Consider the following 14283-nt stretch of genomic DNA (forward strand, 5'->3'; position numbering starts at 1 on the left):
AGAAACTCAGAGTATTAAGAGACAATCAGATTCAGATCGGATTTTTACTAGCTTCACCTAAAAGGCACGGAGAGCGTGACAGGTTTGTTTTGGTAAATCTCCATTTAAACATTTAGTATCTTAAAATTGCGTGTTGAGGTGATCTGTGAATGGCCGCAGTTTGAATAGCTTCTTTCCTGAGGTTTTTTTTAAATAACAGTGGGAGGGGGGGAACCAAAGGTCCATGCCCTTTTGACCTGGGAGTGAATGCATAGGGGATGGGAGTGCAGAATGGCCCCTGTAGGGATGTAAGGACAGAGTACTTTATGTATGAGGAACAAAGAGAAGAATGATCAGAGCTGTGGTTGCTACTGCAGGATCTGCTGCATGCTACCTGCTGCTCCTCCCTTGGCCTCAGTCTATTTCCATACCAGAGAAGAGTCAAACACACAACATGAATTGAAAAGAAGGACAGTTAGTGACATATCAGGCTAATCCTATATTTCCTCTACACAGTTGTAATAAAGATATCAAACGAATATCATCACATGTTTGTAATGACTCTAGTATAAACACATTTTATTCCTCTGTCCAAGTGTCACCCACTAACAAAAGGGTTCCTTCCTTTTCACTTTAACATTAACAAAGTTCAATGTAAGTATTGTAATTGAGCAGTGAGTCATTTTGGACAACCCTGTCTGCCACAACATACAGTTGTACCCTACTAATTTGCCATGCCAAAACATTTTGGATGAAACATATTTACTTCCTGAATTATGCTCATTGGCAATGTCTTTTTATGAAATGGTGCTCCTATGCTTGCACACTGTAAAACTTAACTTGTTGTTTCAACTTAAATATTTGAATATCCATGCTGTGAAATAATTTTATGTCAAGACAACAAAGACAATGGAGTTAACTCAAAGGAATCTTGCTATTTGACTCAATTTTTTTAAAGTAAAAAGAGTCTTTTTTTGCAAATCTTTGTTGTATTGAAAATGAAAAAATAATTATGCAGTGCACAGATGTCAGGGCTGGTGGTTGAGAAGGATTGTTGGGAATACAAAGCCCAAGACTTTAACATTGGGGTTTACATCCTGTGTCCCACATGTTGTTAGGTTAAGGTGACGAAAACACTTATACAACAAAGAAACATTTTAATAAGTCAGTATCTTTAATCTCATGCTTCAATTAACCAATGAAAAATACAATTACATTTATATGCCACCAAATTTCAGCACACAAAATAGATCCGAAGCCAACATTCAGTGCAGCTGCTGGTTATGTAGCAAAATGAAAAGTAAAAGTGGATGTATGTTATTACTGACCCTAACCTGAACGCAAGACCACAACTTGTGTCTTTCTCAACGTTAACCTTCATATTTACAATGTGCAGATAGAAATCATTATCTGCAATGTTGGTATTGTTTGTAAGGTTTTGCATAATCATTTAATATCAATGTCCTGTTCAGTGTTGAATGTTTAACCAGGACCACAGCCTTGTCCTAAGCCGGCCCAAGTGCTTTTGAGCTGGCTTAAGGTAACCATACTTTGAAGGAATAGCCAGTTGGGAAAGTGTCATATGTTAGTGACATATTCCTTGTGTTGATGCCAAATTGATGCAAAGCAATTCTTTTGCATCATTACTAAAGATGAAAATATTATTTTCACAGCTACAAATAGTCTGTGAGCCTGTGTTTGGCAGTTCTGACGGTTATAATGCTCATAGTGATTTTTTGCAATGTATAAATATCCCTACAAGTAGAGAATAGGTGATAGCATTATATCATCATATCATTATATTTTTAAATAATTTGTCTCTTGTTTTTTGGGAGAAGTCAGTAAAAAACCCTGGGACAAATATAAAATGGATTTGTAGAGAATTTATTCAGAAATTCAAGTAACAAATTAAATTTTTGTATAAATGACGTATTAACACCAGTAAAGCAGAAGATGATGCAACCCGCCCAAAAGATTAAATATCTTATTTTGAGAGATTTCTTGGGTTTTAGCAATACAATCATATGTTCCACATTGTTACTGAAGGATATATGCCCTAGAATTAGAAGGATACATTTTATAGCAGGTTTACCACAACTCAGGCTACTTACGCATGTTTATTTAGGCCAAATATCATAGATTCTGTCATATGGAATTACAAAGCTATAATTCAAACATGAGTTTCCACACAGCCATAACCTAGGCTCCATTTGGTTTAAAGTGAATTAAATTCATCAAAGACTTCTTTCCATACTTTGTTAGTTTGATAACCTAATGATCATAATCATAATATTTTTCATGCATGTCTTCCACATTTTCATCCGAACTTTCCACACTATCTGAAGTATATTCCTGGATTTCACAGTCTAAAAGTCAAGATATGTCAGCACACCTCAGGCCATCTGCAACACAGGAGAGTTAACTTTTTTAGACAGTTAATGGCATGACAGGATGACATCTGGTGTTGGCGGGCCATCCATCCACTGCACCACCAACTGTTCAACTTCCTCTTCTCTCTGGGTCCTTCTCTGAACATTTTCTAAATATACCAGCCTGGTAGTTTTTTTGTTGTGTATGTTTTGTTACAGTCCTCACTCCCACTATACAGTCCTTGCATAGTGGGAGTTGATGACTTTCAATGTCATCTTTTTTTCGCACAGAAAAGTTGATCTGACCGGAGCCCATTGACCTTGGTGGTCAGTGCTTTTAAGGTATCCAGGAGATGTGTAAAGGCTCAAGGGAGAGGTTCCATTCATGACCCAACTCTAAGAATGTGTCCTGAATATCGCTCTTGCTGGTCAGAAATATTTGGGCTTTTGTGTCCCATTTGCTTGGAAATGTGCTTACAGTGTCACATCCTGTATATGCATGCAATCCAATGAGAGGCCTACAAACCTCTATTCAAACAGTGGCAGCAGCCTTGTCTACAAGCTTTGTACAGTTTTGAGTGCCCCACTTCTGGAACTATTGGGCCCTAATCTGGCCACAGAATGCCAAAGGCACCTGTGTCTTCATTGCCAATAACTACAGATTACAGATTGGTCTGCCTCTCTTTTGGAATGGGCAGCATGGAGAAGAAGGCAGCCATCTGCTTCTTCTTGTTGACAGCTGACACCTCCTCACTGTCTTGAGATATCATTCTGTAACATTTGTTATTCACAGCTGCTTACAGAATCTTCTGCTGTATCTTTGCTCTGTACCTCCTCCATTCATAATGTATGATGCTAATGAGACTAGTTTGGTTACTGACTTTGGTCAGGAGGCTCCTCCAGTGCCTCTCCATCTGTGGGTCTGTGAAACTTGCAACTCTTTACCAGTCTCTTCACCCCGTCAAGGTCTTTCACTTTTTTGTGAGAGTTCTCATTTTATGTGTTGAACACACCTATTCTCCAACTGCCTTTCCTCAGATCCATACCCAACAATATTCTGACAAAATCTCTAAAAGTAACTTTACCTCAATTCACTCTTTGGACCAAGTTCATTCCACCAATCACTGCAGCAGAGTTTCTGGAAGTTTTACATTTTTACTGGTACATATTCTTTCCTGAAAAGTTGTGGCAAGTAGTTTTTCCCCAGCCATTCTCCTGGTGTGGACAGAGCCCATGGCAATGATCTAAGGAGATGAGAAAGAATCTCCTGCATATGTAGACTGCCCTTGTGCCATCACAATGATGTGTCCAAACAAAGACCGACCAGCTCTCAAGATGATCACCTTTCCTTCCTTCTTTGATTTCACTTCTCTCTTCTTACATATATCGAGACTGGTCCCCCCTCAAAAACGTCAACATAGGGCATTTGTACAGGCAGCAAAATATGACTGATATTTATGTTTTAGACTCCTCCGCCGCCATCTTGCCTACGTAGTAGTAATGATTGATGGTGATGCGTTTAAATGGCGGATGTCAAACTCGGGAATGGAGGGAGGGAGGTGGATGGGTTGAACAAACTGTGGACTTTCACCCAGGAGAACGGGTTTGTGTCCCATGTGAAAACAAAGTTAAAAAACCTTTTACATAACTTTTTTTTTTATGTTTTTTTACGTAACTTTCCGATTTAAGTACATTTACTTACTGTCTCTCGCCAAAAATGCAGCCTGTTTTATAACCGTGAACCATACGTGTATGTAGAATGACGTGTGTGCTATTATTAGAACGCTCCACTCTGTATTCTGAGCTGCAAAACGCTCATATGGGTCATTTTGACAAACGCTCGTATGTGTCGTTATGGTGGATATTGACAAACAGTCTATTCTTTTGTTTAGGTTGGAGATCTTGTTGACATATCACTTGTAAGTTTTTAGCTTGTTTGATTTCACTTTGTAACAGAATTTCTTTGCTGGTAGGTTTTCCCCGAGTCTGTCATTTTTGAAGGTCGCATAGCATTCTCACCAATTCTACAAGCCTTTATCAGGTTAGAGGCAATGTTGCTGGCGGCTGCCTTTGCCATAGCAAGGCTAATGAGGTCCCGCTTCTCTGCAAATGTGTTAACCTATTCATGTATGAGGCTAACCACTGTGGAAACTTGCCTTGCCACATTTCCCTTAACTGTCCCAGAGCTGTTACGTATTAACACTTCATAGCTCTAGTATTCAGGCTGAACTGTGATGTGCCTCCATGAGTTTGTGTGTCTTTGTTAACTGTGACTTCAGTAACCTGGTCCAAAGGGATTTACCCAACAGGACTTGTAACTTGACAGCTGCTCTGAGAATTGACCTAACTTGAAAATGAACAAGCATGGAGCTTCATCATCTGAGCAAAGAGAATGGACAGGTATATGGCTGGTTCAAATTATCATAAGCAAAGCATCATGGTATCATGGTTCTAAACGCATGGAGAAAGCACAGAGAAGGCCAAATATTATGTCTTTTACTATGTCAATGTAAGACATCCAGCATAAGGGGAGCTCTCCATTGTTGTATAATTTTCACAAATTTTCTGAAAAACATATAGTCAGAGCTGCATTCGCACCAGTTTCACCAGTTTAAAGTATAATGATGTACCATGTAGTTTTGAAAAATAAATGTTACCTGTTTACCTGTTACCTAGTTGAGCTTTGTTACAAATTATATTAGGGGTACAAGCCTGGAGGACCCGAACCCTTTTGTTTTTTTGCTGGTTTATTAGGCTTCCGAGCAGTGTTGCTCGCTGCTAGAGACTGATTATTTTTATTCAAATTCTTCTTCTTCTGCTTATTCTTTCTTTCATTCTCTTTTTCTCTGACTTTTCTTTTTTTTTTTCGGTTAAAGTGTTTGTGCAGCAAGAACTGTAAGACCAAATGTGACCAAATTGGCGGGTGGGTTCCACCCACTCATACACAGCGCTCATTATCAAAATTCTTTCACGATTTTAATGTTTCGGTATTCAGAATTGTTTGATTATATGAGTGGCAGGACACTTATAAACATATTTATAACCTTATGTCATGCATTCCTTAATATGATTCAAATCTGGTCAAAGTGACTGTTGATAGTCACCACGAATGACTAATGTCCCCATCATATCTTTCAGGACTGGGACCACTTTAATACTGTCACAACATAGAGTTTTTCCAATATGACAGATATCATATTTTGAAATACTGGACACATCAAATTTCTGGTTTTTCATTTCACAAAACTACAAGAATACAGCAAATTAGCAGATGCAACATAGAAGTGTTGTCCGTCATGTGAAAGCTGGAGATTGAAGATTCATTTGAGTGGCTCAGCACTATTAGTCACATTTTTTTTATTTTATTAACCAATTACTTAATTAATTAAACCTATCAAGGTGTATAAGGGAGCATTGATATATTTCTTTCTGAAGTCCAATTCCATGCTCAACTATGTCCCATAAGTTATTGCAGTAACTGATGGGTTGATACCATTTATTCAACATATATCCTGCTGAATCTGAGTCAGTTTTTTAAAAAATGATTGAGAATGGATAAAAATGGTCAATAATCCCTACAGAGGATTACATCAATACATCAATACCTTTGGAACAACAGAGAAAAATCCATGCTGTGATTAATTGATTGATTGATTTAAAAAATTGTAGACATTTTGAAAAATGTTGTGTTTTTGACTATTGGATGACAAGCACTTCTGTTGTCTAAACTGCTGAGAAACCCCTTTATTGTCAATATACATAGTGAAATGTCTACTAAAGGGACTAATATCATCACACATTAATAAGATTGGGCTTATTGAGTCTAAGCTCTCCACTGATATCCAATTTATGTAATTAACAGGCTGTTTAGGGACCCTAGTATGCAGAAAAATTAAAATACAGTGCTTGTTACCATCATAAAGCAGGCACGTATAAAGAGGGGACATGTGGGTACCCATAGAGCCCATTTTCATGCAAATATCTTGAGGTCAGAGGTCAGAGGCACGCTTATCGCCATGTCCTTGCAAAAATAGCCTAATCTTGGCATGTTATTTAACACCTTTCCCAACAAAATATAATGGCAGTGGATGAATGAGATCTTCTAGTTTCCTATGATATCAGTATCTCTCTCTTCTATCTTCTGTCTCTATGGGCCCGCTACAACTTCTCAAAGGTCTGCCGGCACCAGGGGGTTAAAATAAAAATAAAGATAAAGACAGAGGCGAACAGAGAGATACATTAATTGTACAGTATTAGGATGTGCAAATATATTTTGTAATTAATTATATACCAGTCTTATAGAAATGTAATGCTTTACAGCACAACAATCGCATTGCCAATGCAAATGAGGATACAAAATACTTCTGCTCAATTTAAACTGACTTCTGGTATGAACCATGCCCAATTCCAGTCTTCCTTCTGAATGCAGACACAGAAACAGATCATTTTGTTGGTTGAACAGATACAAATACAGATACAGCTACAGCTACAGATAATGATAATAATGTGTCTTTACACTTCTCAATAACATTGATGACTGCTAGCATAAAATGACTTTCTCCAAAAAGTCCTCCAAACCATACAACCTCATGTTGTATGTTCCTACCCTATAATAATACTCTATAATAAGACCCACAGAAACCTTTCAGAAAATTGCACCCCTAAAGTTGCAGGATATCACCATTTCCAGATACATAAAAGTACTTATTGCTGTGAAAAGGTTGCTGTTTTGTTACGTTTAAGCTACAAAACTATTTTCCTAAAGTTCCTGTTTAAGTGCAACTAAGATAGCTGAAAAAGTAAAACAAATGCATTTACAAGCCAGATGTGAAGTAGAACAAGGACGACATAACAACCGTAACTGACATAGCTATGTTGCTTACATAAAAACCCGATGCAGGAAAGTTAAGTGACGTGCTCCAAATAACATTGTGTCCTTGTTTTCACGTGGGACATGAACGTCGATGGGAGAAAGTCCAGTGTTTATTTGACCCACATCCAACACCCCTTCCTCCCTCCCTAACAGCACATTTTCGTGCTTTATACACTGTTTCCTTGCTTCCCCCTTTGCTTCTGCACTTCTTGATGTCACTTCCACTTGGCGTCATGCATAATTACTATGGCCGGGAGGGCGCAGCTAGAACATGGGGCAGAATAAGGTGTTGTACAGACAACATGGGGTCGTATTCAGGAGGCGGACAGTCTTGCGTTCTCATGCTAAAGCTAGCTTAAAGTTAGTCAAACTTCACTTAAAAGTAACTCAGTTGCCATTTCAACATTGAAAGCTTTTAAGTAATGGCTATAAAAGCCTTATGACATGCATAACATTTAACACTAGAGGAGACACATTAAACGGGTTGGGTCCTCTGGCAGGGAATTTTGAGCATTATGTATACAATCACAAAATTTCCTACATTCTGGTGAATTGTTGTACCAATTTATTTTCTTCATTTATTTGAAGGAAAAAACAATATTCAGAATTACAGAATATTCTGTTTCCTTCAACTTTCAAATATTTATTTTACCCCTGAAGAGTCAAGTCACATGAAGACCTGATTTACTTTGCACTCCTATTTTGTGTCTTTTGTTTCAGGAAATAACTTTAATTGTGCATGTGGCTCCATATTTACATCAACACCCAATTAATTCATTTTAAATCATGCAGCGCATGCCTCTTGAAATTTGAAACAGTCTATGTCTTTTTGATCGAGACAGGTTTATTTTTTATTATTGGCTCTTGGTTGTTATTATAAATTATTTTTTATTACGTAACTGGTGGTAGCAATTATTTCAACAATTGACAAGATTTATTCTGTGTCATGCTGTTGTAGAACTGTAACATACAGCCTATATTTTCAAATAAACTGAGATGACAAGGATTGTACAAAGCAATTAGTGGCTACGTTCAGCTTAACATCAGCTCACTTAAGGGACAATTTTTGTTTCAATGCTGTGAGCATAATCTGTTTACTGTTTAGATTTAAGTGAATTTCAATTCTTGTGAATCAATTCTTCAAAACTAAATCAAGTTTGATTTATTATAGAAAAGGCTTGACAGCTTTCAGCACATTATCAATAGTATGCCCTGTACATTTTTCCTGTTTGGCAAAATTACACTTTTATCTATTTAAGTATGCACCTTGCCCAAAAGAATGTGATGAATCACTTAATAGTGAAATAGTCTCCTGCACTTGATAGGAAGCACACCAGCATCAATAGTAATATATGAACTTATCACTGCAGGTAGAATATTTCAGCGGTTTTAAACACACTGTCATTTGGTGCCAACAGCAACCTGCTTTGATGGCTTGAACTATGTTTAAATACTTATATCTGACACCAAAAGATTCTAATCATTATGTTCACCTTCTCACACAGAGGATTCCTCACATCTTACTAACCTTCCAGACTGCTCTATTTAGAGCTGTGTATCATGTCTAATAAGGGGAGGAGCCCCAAGGTGTCACTGATGATGGATCGGGCCTCGCTGAGCTCATTAGACAGGCTGCACTGGATTTGCATCAGTGATGCAGCCGGGAAAGCTGCAATCAGTTCTGCTAGCCGTTCTGCACTTTGTCTTTTGGACACGCCATCCCATCCACCAACATTTTCACCCAGCGTTAACAACCTTAGGTACAGAGAGCAGAGAGGAGATAATCATTTTAAAAAATACAGCTTCAAATGTCAAGAATTTCTGACCGACAGTAATCGTCATCCACACGTACTTGCGTGCAGCACATATACATTATTGACAAAATTCTAAATAAGGATGAAAAAATAAATGCATCAATTATTAATACTTTTCAAGCCGGCAGAAATACTTCCACCTTCAATCTATGCTGAATTACAACCCTGATTCCAAAAAGAGAAAAAAAAGTGATGTGTAAAATGTAAATAAAAACAGAATTAATTCATGATTTATATTAACAAAAACAACTTTATCAAAGTTTATCATTTTGAACATTACATATACTTTCTTTATAGAGTTTAGTTGAATATAAAGGATTGGCTAGTTATCACATTCTGTTTGTTTTTATTTGCATTTCAGACAATTTCCAAACTCTTTTAGAATTAGGGTTGTAAGAAGTTTATTATTCTGATACATAAACAGAACATGGCTTTCTTCTCTGTAACCCACAATACTATTTATTTTATAGCGACACCGGATAGTACATTTATTAAAAATAATGTAGCTGATGAAACTGATCTTGGCTTCACTCAGAGGGCTACCGTTTGTAACCTATTCCACAATAATCTTTGGAAGAATCGGGAGAAAGCAAAAATGGGTGGATAAAACTATCCATTTGGGCTTAACGCTGGACCCTCAAGTCACCCTCTTTACAAAGGTTTCAACAATGTATAAAAAATAGAATAATTGTAAGAAACATAAATAAAAATAACCACTAATCAAAACAATGGGCATTCCTTATAAATAACCATGTTTTAGAGAGGCTGCTTCAAAAAAGAAACTTGACTCGATAGCAAAGACTAGAAATGTAACTTGGACTGTCGCCTAGTTGAACGACTTGAGAGTTGACTCCAACTAGGGACCTAAGACTTGAAACTTGAACTGGACATCCATTAAATGACTCGTGAAAATCTCTAGCTCACACACATATAACAATATTAAAACACAACGTTACTTGTATTTTGAGCAGTTTAGTAAGTACTTTAAATTTTTACTTGATTATATTGTTGGATGTTCCCTTTTATTTAATATTTTCAGTGGTCTGTTTCAACTTAACACCCATTATTGTTTATTTTTAAGGGTTTTTTAGGGGTGTTAAGTTGGAACAGTATGAAGGGGTATGAGCCTATAACAACACACACTAAACAGAGTTGTGCATATATGAATAGCAGAAGGAGCTAGAACAGATAGAAAGACTCCTCATATCTTAAGGTGCCTTTTTTTTATGTATGTTTTCTTTTTAGCCCCAGGGCAATACTCCAGCCATCCCTGCAGTAATGCCCTCCCATCTACACCCCCCTCACCTACCCTGCAAACACTGGCATGGTGGAGCGGAGGCCGGGCTGGAGGGGGGTGGGACAGAGAGAGAGAGAGGAGCGGGGGCAGGGATGAAGGGGGGCATGAGAGGCTCGCAAGGGTGTATGACTTTGAGACTACACTGTCACACACTGGTTGGATTGGCGGAGTTGCCGGGAAACAGTCAGTAGCGATTAGTGTAGCAGAGGATCTGCCCTGCGGCTCTCTCCTCTCTGGAGCAGAAGAAAGAGGGATGGGGAGAGGAGAGGAGGTGGACCAGGGTGGGGTGTCGAGGTTGGGGGTGGAGTGGGGAACAGCATGCCTTCCTCGGATATAATTAGGCCAATGGAGTCCTTCTTTCTTTCTTTCTTTCTTTCTTTCTTTCTTTCTTTCTTTCTTTCTTTCTTTCTTTCTTTCTTTCTTTCTTTCTGTCTCTCTGTCTCTCTGTCTCTCTGTCTTTCTTTCTTTCTTTCTTTCTTTCTTTCTGTCTGTCTCTGTCTTTCTTTCTGTCTTTCTTTTTTTCTTTCTTTTTTCTGTCTTTCTTTCTTTCTTTCTTTCTTTCTTTCTTTCTTCCTGCCATCTCTAAAAGTAATGTTGCCATAAATTAAGTGCAGGTGTGCCTTCTGAAGATGACGTATACTACAGTAACACTGAAATATAAAACATGTTTATTATTGAGGCTACTCTTTGGTTATTGTAATGATCCATTGGATATAATGATTATACCTTGAACAGAACAGACTTGCCCTTCCTCTTTAGAAAAAAATAGGGATGCACCAGTCTTTACATGAAGTAAGACTTAATAAATAAATCTTAAAATAAATTGGTCATCAATTTGATTTTAAATTGTTAATGTAAATTTTTCTGGAATACTATTCAGAATGAATTTCCATTTTGTTTTGTTTTTATTAAATCCGTCCATATCGTCATTATGTTCATCTTCAGTGTTGCTATCTCTGCCCTATCCTGCAATGCCTGTCGGTATTTTTGTGCTCATTGATTTTTCTATGTAGCTTGAGATGGATGAAGGAAGTTGGGATCCCTATGAAAGAACTCAAAGTTGAGGTTATATTTGCCCAGAATAAAGAAACTAAATTGCCAGGCTATAGGTGAGGGAGAGGCCAAAACAAAGTAACAGGAATGGACAGAGACATGTGGACCCTGCAGCCTGTCAGTGACTCTGAGCTGGACACCATCTATTAAAGCTCCCACAACCCCCGGAGCCATGACCCTACAACACATCTTTTTTAATGTCAATATTCATTAGTTGAAATATTTATGCATGAATATGGCTCATATAGGCGCGTTTGATTGATGCATCTCTAAAAACAAAAAGACATGCTAGGACAAATCTTAAGAAAAGTAGGGTTCCTGTCCCGCCTCAGGGGAGGAGTCTCTCAGATGCATTATTCACATGCCTTCCAGGCAAGCTTTCAAGGCTTCTCTGCCTCGAGGGCAAGAAAAATAACCACCACTGTTAAAAGTAAATCATCTCAGCTGATGCACAATTAATGGTAGAGGGGGAGAGGGAGCGGAGTGCCCCTTGTGTTGCAAGATGGAGAAAGTTAGCTAGCAGGGGCGGAAATCTCAGCTTAAAGGGAAGCTTCCCGCCTCCATGCCAACTTCCCGCTGAAATCAAACAAGGATGCTGTGAATGTCAGGATCCAACGTCTGGCACCACATTTCAACACAGACAGTCAGTTGGGATTAGGGGTAGTTGGTCGATCAGCGAGCACATCAGACCCCCCCCCCCCCCCCCCCCCCCCCAACACACACACACATACACCATTCACACCCCCGCATTCTGCATCAGTACCACAAATGAACGCCTTGTTTATTTTTTTTTTAGCTTTTGCTTATATGGAAATGATAAGTCTTATTTCAAACAGTGGTCACATATAAATATCAGTACATGAGCCCGACTGCAGTTTGAATGTTGATTATTTCATGTCAGGCGCACAGCTCCCGCAGTCATTAGCTCATGTCAAATGCTTGGCATAGATTGAATTAATAGCTCTTGGTTTCATTGAGCTCCCACACTACAAGCTCCCTTTATTATCCAATGGTCACAGAGTCAAGCAGAGGTGAGAGGAAGAATCTGGTGCTGCTGCTGTGACACAGAGGAAGGCACTCTTCCCTCTTTCCTTTTGCAGCATGTTTCCACAGTGGGGAAATAAAATAAAAACATTTCAAAACGTCACTCTTCTTGTCTCTTGCAGGAGACGCCCTCGACAACAGCTTAGCATCACCGGGCACAGGAGATGAGGATGACCAGGACAAGAAGAGGCAGAAGAAGAGAGGCATCTTCCCCAAAGTAGCCACAAATATAATGAGAGCATGGCTCTTCCAGCACCTTACGGTAGGTGAATTTACCCCAGATTAAATGACTTCCTTATACATAAGATATACACATATAAGCCACATCAAACTGTTGCTTTTAATAGATTTCACAAACACACAAGCATTTTTTAGCCCGACAATTATATAAATGAATGCTAGAAACAAATGTTGTCTTACCCCAGGCTAGATTTCCCAAAGGCATCTTAAAATTAAGTTAATCTCTTTTTCCTTTTTTTGTAAGAGCTACGATAGTTGAACTCACATCTTAATATTCTCTTTGACATGGCAGTCAATGGTTTGTACAGAAATCAACATAAGAAGCCTTTCATTTAGAAACAGGTTAGGAGCTCAGTCAGAGACGCTGAGGAGATATTTACCATTTATCCAAGGTCCAAAAGATGCCACTGCCTCATCGTTTTTCTAGCTCTCCTGCTCTTACATGTTTTTGAACACCTTAGTTGTTAAGTTTGTAAAAGACCCATACAGATGCTGTTCTTAAAGTAATTCCTTTTTTCTTTCCAAAGCCCACCTTTAGATATTCCACATGAAAAAGGAGGATAATTGAATTATCCTTTCTCTGTTCCCCATTCCCTTTCAGGTGTAATTTGTTAAACATAAGTGTTTGCCATGGCAGGATGTGTCTATGAAAAGTGAGCAAGGAGACTTTGGCCCCTGAAAGGCCTATTGCAACACCCAAGCGATCAAGCATTCATCAGTCATTGAGGGGGTGAAAAGAGCGGGATTATGTTTTGTTAGACACTGCAGTGTGAGGTCTCCGCTTGGAAGGCCGTAGCAGGGAGTGTTTCTGTCCACCACTAGCTATAGCCTCCTGCTTTTGTTTTCCATTCTGAACACCCTTAAAAGATCCCATTCTGAGGAAGCTATAGAGAAAGCAGCTGTGAAACCTTTCCATTCATTATATTATTCATTATCAGCTCATTAGCCTGGTGGTAACTCTTGGTTTCCAACCCTGCATTTATCTACATCCAAGGAGAGATGCCGAGTTTGGGGAGCAAACAGGAAATCCACTGAAGGCCACAAGTGTTGAGTCAAAGTCAGCTAAAAAAAACTGTCAAATTTCACTGTACATTTACATCAAAGAGTTACACTGAGTTTATTGACTCTACTGTCATTGCAGAGCCTCGTCTACAGCCCATAATATATGAATGTTAATAAAAGGATAACAGATGCAATGTCACCTTTACAGCTCCTTTATGTTTGATGACATGTAAAGATATAATTCTAGTGGGTACCAGAGTTCATGCATATACCTTGAGTTGGTCATGCAACATGTAAATTATTTTGCATTTCGACCATAATTAAAAAAGTTGAATCATTTGTAGTACATGAAAGTAAACCAAGCAACAGGACCAGTGCAGGTGATAGAGCTTACAGTAGGCCTACAATACATTATTTCACCATGCAACAAGTTAACTACATCAATGTTGCTTACTTTCACAATATAAAGACCTCTCTGCTAGTCTCACATAGCCAGACATCACAGCACTTTGTCAGCACTTGAGAAAGGTTTGGCTGCACCTATTTTCAATTAGGTGTCAATTGGTTTCTTTAAGCCATTCACATTGCTTCTGGCCATACAAAGCATACAGG

General features: G+C 38.5%; 1 protein-coding gene across 1 annotated transcript in view; it reads left to right on the forward strand.

Annotated features, from left to right (window-relative positions):
* The window catches only part of meis2b (Meis homeobox 2b), a 32294-nt gene that overhangs the window by 7398 nt on the left and 10613 nt on the right, over positions 1–14283 (forward strand). The window contains exon 8 of the mRNA XM_059357181.1: positions 12552–12691. Coding sequence (XP_059213164.1) covers positions 12552–12691 — 140 coding nt within the window. The remainder of the gene's footprint in view (positions 1–12551; positions 12692–14283) is intronic.

Source organism: Centropristis striata, chromosome 18, assembly GCF_030273125.1.
Source record: "Centropristis striata isolate RG_2023a ecotype Rhode Island chromosome 18, C.striata_1.0, whole genome shotgun sequence".
NCBI lineage: Eukaryota > Metazoa > Chordata > Actinopteri > Perciformes > Serranidae > Centropristis > Centropristis striata.